Source organism: Anomaloglossus baeobatrachus, chromosome 4 (assembly GCF_048569485.1).
Source record: "Anomaloglossus baeobatrachus isolate aAnoBae1 chromosome 4, aAnoBae1.hap1, whole genome shotgun sequence".
Taxonomy (NCBI): domain Eukaryota; kingdom Metazoa; phylum Chordata; class Amphibia; order Anura; family Aromobatidae; genus Anomaloglossus; species Anomaloglossus baeobatrachus.
The window spans coordinates 698,617,586-698,631,040 of NC_134356.1; the positions used below are offsets into that span (position 1 = coordinate 698,617,586).

At 42.8% G+C, this 13,455-nt stretch overlaps 1 protein-coding gene across 1 annotated transcript; it reads left to right on the top strand.

Moving 5' to 3' along the window:
* The first annotated feature begins 2,024 nt into the window (after window positions 1-2,024).
* On the top strand, window positions 2,025-8,576 carry LOC142302178 (olfactory receptor 5B12-like). Its single transcript, XM_075343262.1, has 3 exons — window positions 2,025-2,217; window positions 3,460-3,926; window positions 8,298-8,576. Exons 1-3 carry the CDS (start codon window positions 2,025-2,027, stop codon window positions 8,574-8,576), a joined length of 939 nt encoding a protein of 312 aa, XP_075199377.1.
* Window positions 8,577-13,455: the final 4,879 nt, after the last annotated feature.

Genomic DNA, 13,455 nt, shown 5'->3' on the forward strand with positions numbered 1-13,455 from the left:
GACAGGTCATGATGTGAGGTGTGGTTGGGATTTGTGGTGCTGATGGAGGTGACACCGATTGTTGGGAACCTGGAACCATGGGGGGTATGTCCTGCATCCTAGGGAAAGGATGCAGCTCCCTGTAGCACCCTGATATAGTCAGGGGCGCTACAAGTCGACGAGGAACGGAGGCGCCCGGTCAAGTTAGGGTGTTATACTCTCCGTTGACAGGTAGGGGTCAGTCTTAGGTAATTATACAGGGCTATCATAATGATCCCTTTATGATATTGATAATACCTTTCGAAATAACCTACTCCCCTTCATTAAACATATATGTGTGGGCGGGTGTTCACCTGGGCAAATTTTAATATTGAAGATTGAAATAAAGATGTTTTAAAGGGATTTGTTTTGTTCACGGTAAAACAGATTTTTGACTATCCCAACGCTATTTGGCTTTTGGTTGTCCATGTCAGAAGGACCATAGTGCAGAAGTGGAAGACGAGGTGGTGGACGATGAAGTCACTGACCCAACCTGGGAAGGTGCCATGCAGAGCAGCTTAGAGGGGGACTGATCTGCAGCACAGCAGCATCCAAAAGGCAGTGGGGTGGCCAGAGGGAGAAGGTGGGCAACTATTCCCCAAAGCACCCACATGCAAAATGTTCCCAGGCCAAGCATTAGGTATTCCCCAGTGTCGCGCCTTTTTAAGGAAAATGCAGATGATAAAAAAAAATGCATTTGCAATCTGTGCCATTCCAAAATTAGTGGGGGTTTGGAAAGGAACAGTTTTTTTTCTACAGTGTACTATATACATAGAAAATGACAACATTTGTTTGAAGCACCATATACTTCTAGTATTCCATGGAGATGGCCATTTTGTGGGATACCACAATCTCATCTGTAAAGAGAACAGCTATGGCCGACCTGCGGATTCTGCTGTTCTCTGCCGAATGCCAATCATACCGGGCTGTCATCTCAGGACTCATTAAACCACCTTGATCGAGTCTCTTTTTAACAGTTCGTGGCCCACCAGTAGTTGCTGGTGGTCATTTTGCAGGGCTTGGGATGTGCTCCTCCTGGTCCGGTTGCTCAGTGATGCTCCTCTACAGCCATGTCTTGTTCTCCTTGTGGGAGCCTGGGAGCCTCCGCAAACCTTCTTGTGTGACCTCACGTATGGATAAGCTGTCAGCATGAACCGGACTAACTGTATGAACTGATGGACTGCAGGACCCACCACTGACTAGCAGGAGTGACAAGGACACTGGGAAAATGCAAAAGCAGAACAGAATCAGTCAGGACGGATCAGGAGAGGACTTGTCTGTGGCCACCTCCTGCACATTCCCTTTTGGGGTCTTCTTGCTCTTCTTCTCTGTGATGCCTATTGTTACTTTCATTTGCCCGAAAATCAGTGACATTGATTCACAAATGCTTCTGCTTCCTCTGTGGACAGGTGATTTCCCTGTAACTTGTGGTCACTGTATATTGTGATGTTTCAGTGTCTCTCGATCAGTGCATTTTCCACCACATGCTCTTTTAAATGGTCCCTTACCTGCCCCTCAAATATCCTACAACAATAGATCTGAAGCTTCTCGAGCTATTAGAACCTGCCAAGAATGCAGCAGATTAGCCTTCCACCAGACCCTCGTCACCATAACAGTCACTACACTGTCTCTAAGGAACATGATCAGGGGTGTAATCCATGTGTTCAAATAAGTATGAGACATGTACAGAGAGCCAGAATTGAGTGATACATGAAGGTTCAATTTTTACGTCTCCGGAGTACTCTAAAACCCCTCTAAACTACAACAGACACGGCTACCTCCTCCTCAAAGAGCGGAACAGGGAATGGGGACCTCCAGTCTACCAGTAAGCTTGGGTCCTAGAGCAGGAAACCACATCCATCAGATTTTATATCCTGTAGATTAGAAAACTTCCTTTCCTTCGGAGTGTTGACCCGGAGAAGTTTGTGCACCTATGCTGTAGACGTTGATAGGTTTACGGATATTTATACACCATTTCTATCTACTCTTACAGAAACCTTAGCACAATGGACACCACTAACAGGACCCACATAGAGGAGTTCTCGTTTGCAGGAATAACTGATGACGTCACTCTGGTCCCGATTCTATTTGTGTTTTTCTTGAAGGTCTACTTGATGACAATAGTGGGCAACCTTGGCATGGTTGCCCTTGTCCTGAAATCCCCCAAACTCCACACTCCAATGTACTTCTTCTTGAGTCACCTCTCCGTGGTGACTGAATAGGATAACTGAAGTGAGCACTAATATACATATATATGAGTGCAAGCCAAAAAATACATACTATATAAGAATAAGGCTGCACATCAAACTTAGATAATGGTATAATGCCTCAAGCATATGGAAAAATATTGGAATATACAATGAAAAATGCTACTTGCTAATTTGAACATGTGAATAATGAATTGCATACCTGCCATGAATATTAGGAAAAAGGAGATATTTAGCAATCGCATTGATCAATGTAACTGAGCCCCAAGGCCTCGTCAAGGCATATCTCTATATTGGGGTCCCTAGCTCTGTGACCCTAACTGTGTGTCATCTCATTGCAATTAAAAACTGCTATGGGTGGAGAGGGGTAACTAAGGACTTTCTTATATAGGAGATGGAAAAAACATGGCCGAAAGGGGCGGAGCTGTGTTCACATTCAGAAAAAAACTACATATAACTGAATAGGATAACTGAAGTGAGCACTAATATACATATATATGAGTGCAAGCCAAAAAATACATACTATATAAGAAAGTCCTTAGTTACCCCTCTCCACCCATAGCAGTTTTTAATTGCAATGAGATGACACACAGTTAGGGTCACAGAGCTAGGGACCCCAATATAGAGATATGCCTTGACGAGGCCTTGGGGCTCAGTTACATTGATCAATGCGATTGCTAAATATCTCCTTTTTCCTAATATTCATGGCAGGTATGCAATTCATTATTCACATGTTCAAATTAGCAAGTAGCATTTTTCATTGTATATTCCAATATTTTTCCATATGCTTGAGGCATTATACCATTATCTAAGTTTGATGTGCAGCCTTATTCTTATATAGTATGTATTTTTTGGCTTGCACTCATATATATGTATATTAGTGCTCACTTCAGTTATCCTATTCAGTTATATGTAGTTTTTTTCTGAATGTGAACACAGCTCCGCCCCTTTCGGCCATGTTTTTTCCATCTCCTATATAAGAAAGTCCTTAGTTACCCCTCTCCACCCATAGCAGTTTTTAATTGCAATGAGATGACACACAGTTAGGGTCACAGAGCTAGGGACCCCAATATAGAGATATGCCTTGACGAGGCCTTGGGGCTCAGTTACATTGATCAATGCGATTGCTAAATATCTCCTTTTTCCTAATATTCATGGCAGGTATGCAATTCATTATTCACATGTTCAAATTAGCAAGTAGCATTTTTCATTGTATATTCCAATATTTTTCCATACCTCTCCGTGGTGGACCTCCTCTACTCCACAATCATAACTCCCAAGATGCTTTCAGACCTTATCTCTACAATGAAGACAATTTCCTTCACTGGGTGCAGTCTCCAGTTCTTCTTTGCCGCCATGGCAGCTACCGAGGCTTTTCTTCTCTCCAGCATGTCTTATGACCGATATGCTGCTATCTGCCATCCGCTTCACTACATCACCATAATGACCAAGAAGAAATGTTGGTGTCTGGTCTTCATCTCCTTCACGGTCGGCTTCTTGCAGTCATCGGCACAGACCAGTTGTGTATTTAGTCTGAACTTCTGCAGGTCCAACCACATAACCCATTTTTACTGTGATGTCCGTCCCCTGCTCAAACTGTCCTGCTCCAACACTTTCACCTGCGACATGGTGACCATTTTCATCATCTCTTCAGGTGGCGTTGGGTCCTTTTTAAGTATCTTGGTCTCTTACACATTTATTGTTTCTTCCATTTTTCGTATGAAGGGTGTTCAATTGCCGCGCCAACAGATCACTCATTCAGATGATGAAGACCAATGTCACTTTATTTTCATACAGGTCTACGCGTTTCTGGAGCACCTGCTCCCTTCCTCAGGACCATCAGGTTAAAAATAACATCAAATCTGTTCCACAGAGATCAGACACATCATAAGTAGTGAAAATGACATCATAGGGACCACCCCCTTCAGAAAAAAACGGCGGGAAAAGGCTGCCACGTTGTCAGCTATGACGTTTACATAGAAACAAAAAAAAAAAAACATCAAACACATGAATGTCAAAAAACACCTCTGTAAATTGTGAATCACACCCATTACATGTTGCATGAAAAACGGGATGTGTGTAAAAAATAAAATACATAATGATAATAATTAAACCGTGTATATGCATGACATGTCCATATAATATGAAAAAATGAACATGAAACAGTGTAGAACCCGGAGAAGTACGGGTGCATGAAACATCAAGTGCATACTGTGCTTAAGCAGAGATGGAAGAGCGTCAGCATCAGTCTCTGCCGCCACCAAAGGGGAATGAAAATCAAGTGAAAACCGATGTGGATTGAACCTCAGGTAAGAGCAAGTGTAGTTGAGTGTGCAAAACATGGGAACATAGAAACCCCGACAGCAATAGCTCACGGGCAAAGGCTCATGACCGCAGTGTACTATAGGGCAAGAGCGTGGGAAAAAAAGGTCTGAGCATGCGCCCAGGATAAGTATCAGGAACCGATAGGTCAAACAAGTTCAAAACCGTGGGAACCAATCTACAGCGCATGCGTGGCAGCCGAAAAATAAAACAGATACCGAGAAATATAGATAAAAAGAGGGGAAAAAATCCCAGGGACACCAACAATACAAAAATAGAATTAATATATAAGGAATTGAAAAATTGGAGAAAAAGGAAGGAAGCAGAAGAAACCAAAAAATCCTTTGATGTCATGAAATCACAGATAGATCAATCTGATGAGTCCCATCACCCAAGAGAAATCAACACCGTGAATAAGAGGGATCTAATCAAAAAATACCCTACAACCATATATATACACATAAAAACACAGAAAAAAACAGAGAAAAAGAACGGGACAAAATGCATATATACATCTGACTGTATATATGAAAAACTATATAACCACAATAGTGTAAAAACATATGTACACCTATATAATTGCATATGTCATATAACACATACTATAATAAGAGGCCCAAATATAGAGCACATGGGCCCAGGTCCATAGAGGACAATGATAATGAAAACTATGATCAAAAATATGTATATAAAAATATATATATTTTAAATGTATAAAAATATATATAATAAAATTAAATAAATATTAAATAAATATTAATATCCCATATCTGAACGGCCAAAGGTGAGATATGTATAAATTATCGTAGATAAGAAAATACAAGATAAAAATAGTTAAAATTGCATAAAAGGAAGGGAGGTAAAAAAATCCATATGTATATATGTGGAAAATAAATACAGTTTAAAAACATGATAAACAATGTCAGTTAAATAAATCAGTTACCTCATTAAGGCCCCGAGGTTTTAAGGTGTTGAGTTTGTAGATCCAGTAGGTTTCTTTTTTTATTTAAGATCTCCATCCTATTGGGATTATGGGTGGGTATCTGCTCGATTGGAGTGACTTTTAACTCAATTTTTTTGTTATGATATATAGTAGTGTGCCGGGATAATCCATGTAGCATATATCCCACCTTGATATTGTGCCTGTGAGAATTAATTCTATTATGCAGGGCTTGGGTCGTCCTCCCCACATACCGCTTATTGCAATCACACTCGATCAAATAGATAACATAATCTGATTGACAGTTAAGGTGTCCTTGTATAGGGAAAAAAGTATCTCCCAGGTCAGACCCAAAACTGACCCTACCATGTTGTATCGATTTACAGCATAAACAATTTTTAGCCATACATCTATAGCTTCCCAAAGGTTTACTGGTACTGATAATGTTGGAAGGACTCCTCAATCTACTTGGTGCCAACTGGTTCTTTAAGTTGGAGGCCCTACGAAACGTGATTCCAGGGAGGGGGGGTAAAACATTCTTGAGGAATCTCAAGAATCTCAAGAATGTTTTACCCCCCCTCCCTGGAATCACGTTTCGTAGGGCCTCCAACTTAAAGAACCAGTTGGCACCAAGTAGATTGAGGAGTCCTTCCAACATTATCAGTACCAGTAAACCTTTGGGAAGCTATAGATGTATGGCTAAAAATTGTTTATGCTGTAAATCGATACAACATGGTAGGGTCAGTTTTGGGTCTGACCTGGGAGATACTTTTTTCCCTATACAAGGACACCTTAACTGTCAATCAGATTATGTTATCTATTTGATCGAGTGTGATTGCAATAAGCGGTATGTGGGGAGGACGACCCAAGCCCTGCATAATAGAATTAATTCTCACAGGCACAATATCAAGGTGGGATATATGCTACATGGATTATCCCGGCACACTACTATATATCATAACAAAAAAATTGAGTTAAAAGTCACTCCAATCGAGCAGATACCCACCCATAATCCCAATAGGATGGAGATCTTAAATAAAAAAGAAACCTACTGGATCTACAAACTCAACACCTTAAAACCTCGGGGCCTTAATGAGGTAACTGATTTATTTAACTGACATTGTTTATCATGTTTTTAAACTGTATTTATTTTCCACATATATACATATGGATTTTTTTACCTCCCTTCCTTTTATGCAATTTTAACTATTTTTATCTTGTATTTTCTTATCTACGATAATTTATACATATCTCACCTTTGGCCGTTCAGATATGGGATATTAATATTTATTTAATATTTATTTAATTTTATTATATATATTTTTATACATTTAAAATATATATATTTTTATATACATATTTTTGATCATAGTTTTCATTATCATTGTCCTCTATGGACCTGGGCCCATGTGCTCTATATTTGGGCCTCTTATTATAGTATGTGTTATATGACATATGCAATTATATAGGTGTACATATGTTTTTACACTATTGTGGTTATATAGTTTTTCATATATACAGTCAGATGTATATATGCATTTTGTCCCGTTCTTTTTCTCTGTTTTTTTCTGTTTTTATGTGTATATATATGGTTGTAGGGTATTTTTTGATTAGATCCCTCTTATTCACGGTGTTGATTTCTCTTGGGTGATGGGACTCAACAGATTGATCTATCTGTGATTTCATGACATCAAAGGATTTTTTGGTTTCTTCTGCTTCCTTCCTTTTTCTCCAATTTTTCAATTCCTTATATATTAATTCTATTTTTGTATTGTTGGTGTCCCTGGGATTTTTTCCCCTCTTTTTATCTATATTTCTCGGTATCTGTTTTATTTTTCGGCTGCCACGCATGCGCTGTAGATTGGTTCCCACGGTTTTGAACTTGTTTGACCTGTCGGTTCCTGATACTTATCCTGGGCGCATGCTCAGACCTTTTTTTCCCACGCTCTTGCCCTATAGTACACTGCGGTCATGAGCCTTTGCCCGTGAGCTATTGCTGTCGGGGTTTCTATGTTCCCATGTTTTGCACACTCAACTACACTTGCTCTTACCTGAGGTTCAATCCACATCGGTTTTCACTTGATTTTCATTCCCCTTTGGTGGCGGCAGAGACTGATGCTGACGCTCTTCCATCTCTGCTTAAGCACAGTATGCACTTGATGTTTCATGCACCCGTACTTCTCCGGGTTCTACACTGTTTCATGTTCATTTTTTCATATTATATGGACATGTCATGCATATACACGGTTTAATTATTATCATTATGTATTTTATTTTTTACACACATCCCGTTTTTTCATGCAACATGTAATGGGTGTGATTCACAATTTACAGAGGTGTTTTTTGACATTCATGTGTTTGATGTTTTTTTTTTTTTTGTTTCTATGTAAACGTCATAGCTGACAACGTGGCAGCCTTTTCCCGCCGTTTTTTTCTGAAGGGGGTGGTCCCTATGATGTCATTTTCACTACTTATGATGTGTCTGATCTCTGTGGAACAGATTTGATGTTATTTTTACCTGATGGTCCTGAGGAAGGGAGCAGGTGCTCCAGAAACGCGTAGACCTGTATGAAAATAAAGTGACATTGGTCTTCATCATCTGAATGAGTGATCTGTTGGCGCGGCAATTGAACACCCTTCTCAATTGCTCTCTGATGTCTGCCACTGGGTGGCTGCAGCCGTGGATCTTGTTTTACATGCACTTATAGTAGTTGTGACTGTCACAACTACATCAGGTGAGTGAGTTTACTCCCCCTTCCCCACCCCACATATATCGGGGTAAGACTCTATTTGCACTTTTTTGTCCACAGCCTCCTTCTATTTTTCATATGAAGTCAGCTGCGAGCAGACAGAAGGCCTTCGGTACTTGTTCTGCTCATATCACGTCAGTCACCATCTTGTACGGCTCCGTCTTTTTTGTCTACCTACGATCATCCTCCAGTAACTTTGGTGAGCGGGACAAGGTGGTCTCTATTTTCTACACTGTGATAATGCCCATGTTGAACCCACTAATCTACAGTATGAGAAACCAAGAGGTGAAGAGGGCTCTCATGAGGGCAGCACCAAGAACTCGAAAACTTGCCAATTAGAAGACTCCATTGCAGACGATTCACTTCCCATGACAACCTCTTCTGGTTGAACTTGATGAACGTAGTTGTTGCTCATGGACCCATTGTTTGATTTAGGGTTTTGTGAGTTTGGCCCTATGTTTTATTGGGTCATTTAAAAGGTTTAAGGGACAAAAGCATTTCATCATTGATCCACCAGACCAGTGTAGTCACTTTTGTGAAGTGGTGACAAATGTGAATGATAGCTGGGGTAATGCAGCCCCTCCTATCGATCATCCTACCAGTGGGTGGAATGGTTTGGGGTCTAAAGCCCCTTTATCACATTAACATCTGATGCAAATATTAGCCATCCAGATTTGTGGACTTTTTATGTTAATCTGTTCACTTGTTCCTAACAGCAGCACAACAATGGGGGTTTAGTAAGCGAAAACTGCACACTGACAGCTCTCTGACTGAAGGAACTCAAAAATCCATTCTTACAGAGAAAATATAGTCAAGACTGGTCAAGACAAGCTGCACAGTAAATCTAATCCAGCGGGATCAGACTAAAGATGGCTGTTAGCCGAATAAAGCTTTGGCCGATCATACAGCTGACAGCCATCTCAGCCGCCTCTCGCATTACCAAGAACGTCACTGGAACAAATTCTCCTGTGCTTCCTATGAAAGAGCTGCCACCAAACATCACCTCTGGGAGACAATATGATCAGAAGTCCGAAGTCAGACATGTCCTCTGACGATCAGTTGTCTGGGACCCCAATACAGATTAGACTTTGGCCAATATTGTTGGGTTCAGCCAACACTAGTCTAATGTTTATGGGAGCCCTTAGGCCCACCATACATATTAGATGACTGTCGGCCAAACAAAGCTTAGTTCGATCAGTTGGATGGCTCTCCCATACACAGGAGCTCCTATTCAGATGATACCTCCTATAGCCTCTATAAGAAAGCTGACATATCTGGCAACAGTTTATTTTCGGGACCACAAAATCAGACATGCCCGAGTGACATATTCCCCGACAATCAGTTGTTTATGGCCCCCATGAATATTAGTCTGTTGACCAATCCAGTCAATATTGGCTTGTGCATTAACGCTTATGGGGCTTCTTTAGTAGACTGTTTCAAGACTTGTTTTCTCAAAGGCTCTAATGAAAAGGTCTATTCCCTCACAAGAATGGGGATAGAAGGTCCATTCGAACATATTCTTCCAGAGATTCAGAGGGAGTGCATGCATTTTCAGGATTCAGTCAAGGTACTAGCTTACCACAGGTCTAAGGATGGAAAGTCTTCTTCTAGTAGATGGATTCAGGCTACCTCCCCCAAGAGCCTTACACAAGAGTCTACCCAAAATCAGACAGGGCTGAGGTTTCGATCTTTATGGTCTTGCATGAAAATTACCATCTTGTTATTTGCATTCATCACTCTCTTAGAGGAACATTTAGATGAACAGACAACTCCATGTTGCTGGAAGCCATCTTGGTGGGTTGAGACCTTGCTATGACAAGGACCTACTTACCTTATCCGAGAGCACAGTAGATCATTATAGGAGCTGGATAGACTTAAGCATGTCTGGCGGAATCTGCTCCCGTCCTGGCAGAGTGCTCAAAGATACTAATTTTGCAGTGGTGCAGATTCCAAAAAGATGTCATGACATAAAGCCAAGAACAGCCTATTATCAAGGTTCCTATCTAGAGTACAGGAGTAAGGGAAAAATATATTGGAAAGAGAAGTTCTGTGAGTTGCAGGTGCCTCTTATGTGCAGAGCTGTAGAGCGAACACTAGATTAGTCAAGTTGTGAAGAGCCAAAGAGATCCCGGACAGAAGAGCTTTGAATCGCAGAATCTTGACACTGCCTCCTATCTCATTAGTTTAGATCTTAGAAGATCCTTCTAGGCCAGAAAGATCAAACTTTGAAAACCTAAGCCCCCAAGAGTGTCCACATAGTCAACACAAGTGATGAGCAAGCACTACCAAGCTCAGGTGCTCGGTATTTGAAACGAGCAGGTTGGATGCTCGGGCGGGTACCACTCGAGCATCAAGCTTAATGCAAGTCAATGAGAAACTCAAACATTTTTCCAGAAGATCTTCCAAAAAAATGCTTGAGCTTCACTTTGACTTCCATTATGCTTGGCACTCGAGTCCCGCCCGTTCGAGCGTCCGACCTGCTCGTCTCGAATACTCAACACTGAAGCATGGAAGAGCTCGCTCATCACTAGTCAACACCAAAAATTTTTTGATTGAATGGAGTATGGACTACAATAACTCCACATTCTTTTACAGGTAGGGACATCTCTCAGGTATGGGAATAGTATAATCTCTGATGCTAAGTTATAATATGGAGGCTGTCCTCTCCCACCCGAGACACTGACACCGGAAACTACTAAGCCCATATTATACTAACAGTAATTAGGCATTTACACCAAAGAAACAGAATATAATGTAGGAAGAGGCCGAGTGGGGTAATCCCAGTGTATACAGAAGCAAAGCTTCCCCTGCAGAATGAGGAAAACATAGAATACTTATCCCTGGTGTACAAAAAATCCGGAGATGTGCCAACCCCAGAGGAGACAAATGGTGCCGCAAAAAGCAAGAAGAAAATGCTCATAGGGTTAATGACGCCATTGTATATGTCACAGAGCAATCTAGGTAGTTCAACATAAAAAAAAGCATAAAAAGTCAAGATGCCAAGCACACGCAAACCGAGCTCGTGCAGACTGAGCCCATGCAGGCTGAGCCATGCAGGCCGAGATCACGCAGGCCGAGCCCACGCAGGCCGAGCCCACGCAGGCCGAGCTCACACACAGGCCGAGATCACGCAGGTCGAGATCACGCAGGCCAAGCACAACATCCATTTATCTGAGTCCACAAAGGGCAGAAATAGGTCCTCACGGGTTAATCCGGGGGAACAAGCTCTATATATTCCAGCTGCAATTCGCGAGGTCCCACCAGGACACGTGCGAGAGACTCCTTCCTACAGAGTCTTGTGTGGGGTGGGCCAGGGCTGACTTTCCTAATGGTCCATACTGGTGTGCTGCCAGGGAGCAGATGGCACAGGTTGAGGTAAACTGACCTGATGGATGCTGTTTTGGAGTCTTCTTCCAGGCACATGATGGGCAGGCAGAAACAAAGTCCATAATGTCTTTAGGTGGGGATTGCCTCCAGTAATGTTGTGAGATGAGAAAATAAGTTTTCTTCTGTCCAGTATGGCCAGCCAACTTAGACAAGTGACCCCACTGTAAAACTAGCTTCCTGTCAGCTTCTGCGATGAAGGTCTTTCCGTAAGAAACCCAAGATAAGCTTACCAGAGCCACAGTAAGCATCTTGGATGGCTCAATGATGAACTGAGGCTCCTCCTCCTGGTCAATTGACAAAAAGGATCTTGAAAGTGCATCCTCCTTGACGTTCTTGTCCGCCATCTGAAAATAGAGCATGAAGTCAAAGCGGCCAAAGAACAGAGACCACCTAGCCTGGTGCGGATTTAATCTCTGTGCAGACTGTAGTAGGCCAAAATTCTTATGGTCGGTTAATTGACGACAGGGTGGACTGTTTCATCAAGTAGATACCACCACGCCTCCAACACCATTTAATTGTTAACATCTCTTGGTTACCAATCAGCTAGTTGTGCCCTGGGACTGAGAAGGCCTTGGAAAAGAAGGTTACCATTTGGTCAGGAGATTTCTGCATGAGAACAACAGCAGCCGCAAAGGAAGAAGAATACACTTCCAAAAAAATCTGTTGGTTGATCTCAGGTCTATGCAGCACCGGAGCCGAAGAGAAGGCCTGCTTCAGGGAGAGAAATGTGTTCTCAGCCCTCAGAGTCCACATATTCGGATTCGCCCCCTTGTGAATAATGACAGTAATAGGAACAGTTTGGGATGAAAAATGTGAATTAATTGGCAGTAGTAGTTGGCGAATCCTAGAAACCACTGGATTGCCTTAACATCGTCAGGACAAGGCCACTTAAGAACCTAAGAGGAATCACACAGGCCGTCACCCACACAGTAGGAATCACACAGGCCGTCACCCACACAGGAGGAATCACACAGGAGGAATAACACAACCCATCACCCAGACAGGAGGAATCACACAGCCCGTCACCCACACAGGAGGAATCATACAACCCGTCACCCACATAGGAGGAATCAAACAGCCAGTCACCCACACAGGAGGAATCACACAGGCCGTCACCCACATAGGAGGGATCACACAGCCCATCACCCACACAGGAGGAATCATACAACCCGTCACCCACATAGGAGGAATCAAACAGCCAGTCACCCACACAGGAGGAATCACACAGCCCATCACCCACACAGGAGGAATCACACAGCCCGTCACCCACACAGGAGGAATCACACAGCCCGTCACCCACACAGGAGGAATCACACAGCCCATCACCCACACAGGAGGAATCACACAGCCCGTCACCCACACAGGAGGAATCACACAGCCCGTCACCCACACAGGAGGAATCATACAACCCGTCACCCACACAGGAGGAATCACACAGCCCGTCACCCACACAGGAGGAATCACACAGCCTGTCACCCACACAGGAGGGATCACACAGGTCGTCACCCACACAGGAGGAATCACACAGGTCATCACCCACACAGGAGGAAACACACAGCCTATTACCCACAAATTAGGAATCACACAGCCCGTCACTCACAAAGGAGGAATCACACAGCCCGCCACCCACAAATGAGGAATCACACAGCCAGTCACCCACACAGGAGGAATCACACAGGTCGTCACCCACACAGGAGGATTCACACAGCCCGTCATCCACACAGGAGGAATCACACAGCCCGTCACTCACACAGGAGGAATCACACAGCCCGTCATCCACACAGGAGGAATCACACAGCCTGTCACTCACACAGGAGGAATCACACAGCCC

What these genes read in the sequence shown, in the direction of transcription:
- LOC142302178 (XM_075343262.1), top strand. Translation starts at nt 2,025, where the DNA reads ATGGACACCACTAACAGGACCCACATAGAGGAGTTCTCGTTTGCAGGA. An exon ending in AATGTACTTCTTCTTGAGTC is followed by an intron (nt 2,218 to 3,459) that starts ACCTCTCCGTGG and finishes ATATTTTTCCAT; the next exon opens with ACCTCTCCGTGGTGGACCTC. An exon ending in TGGTCTCTTACACATTTATT is followed by an intron (nt 3,927 to 8,297) that starts GTTTCTTCCATT and finishes TTTTGTCCACAG; the next exon opens with CCTCCTTCTATTTTTCATAT.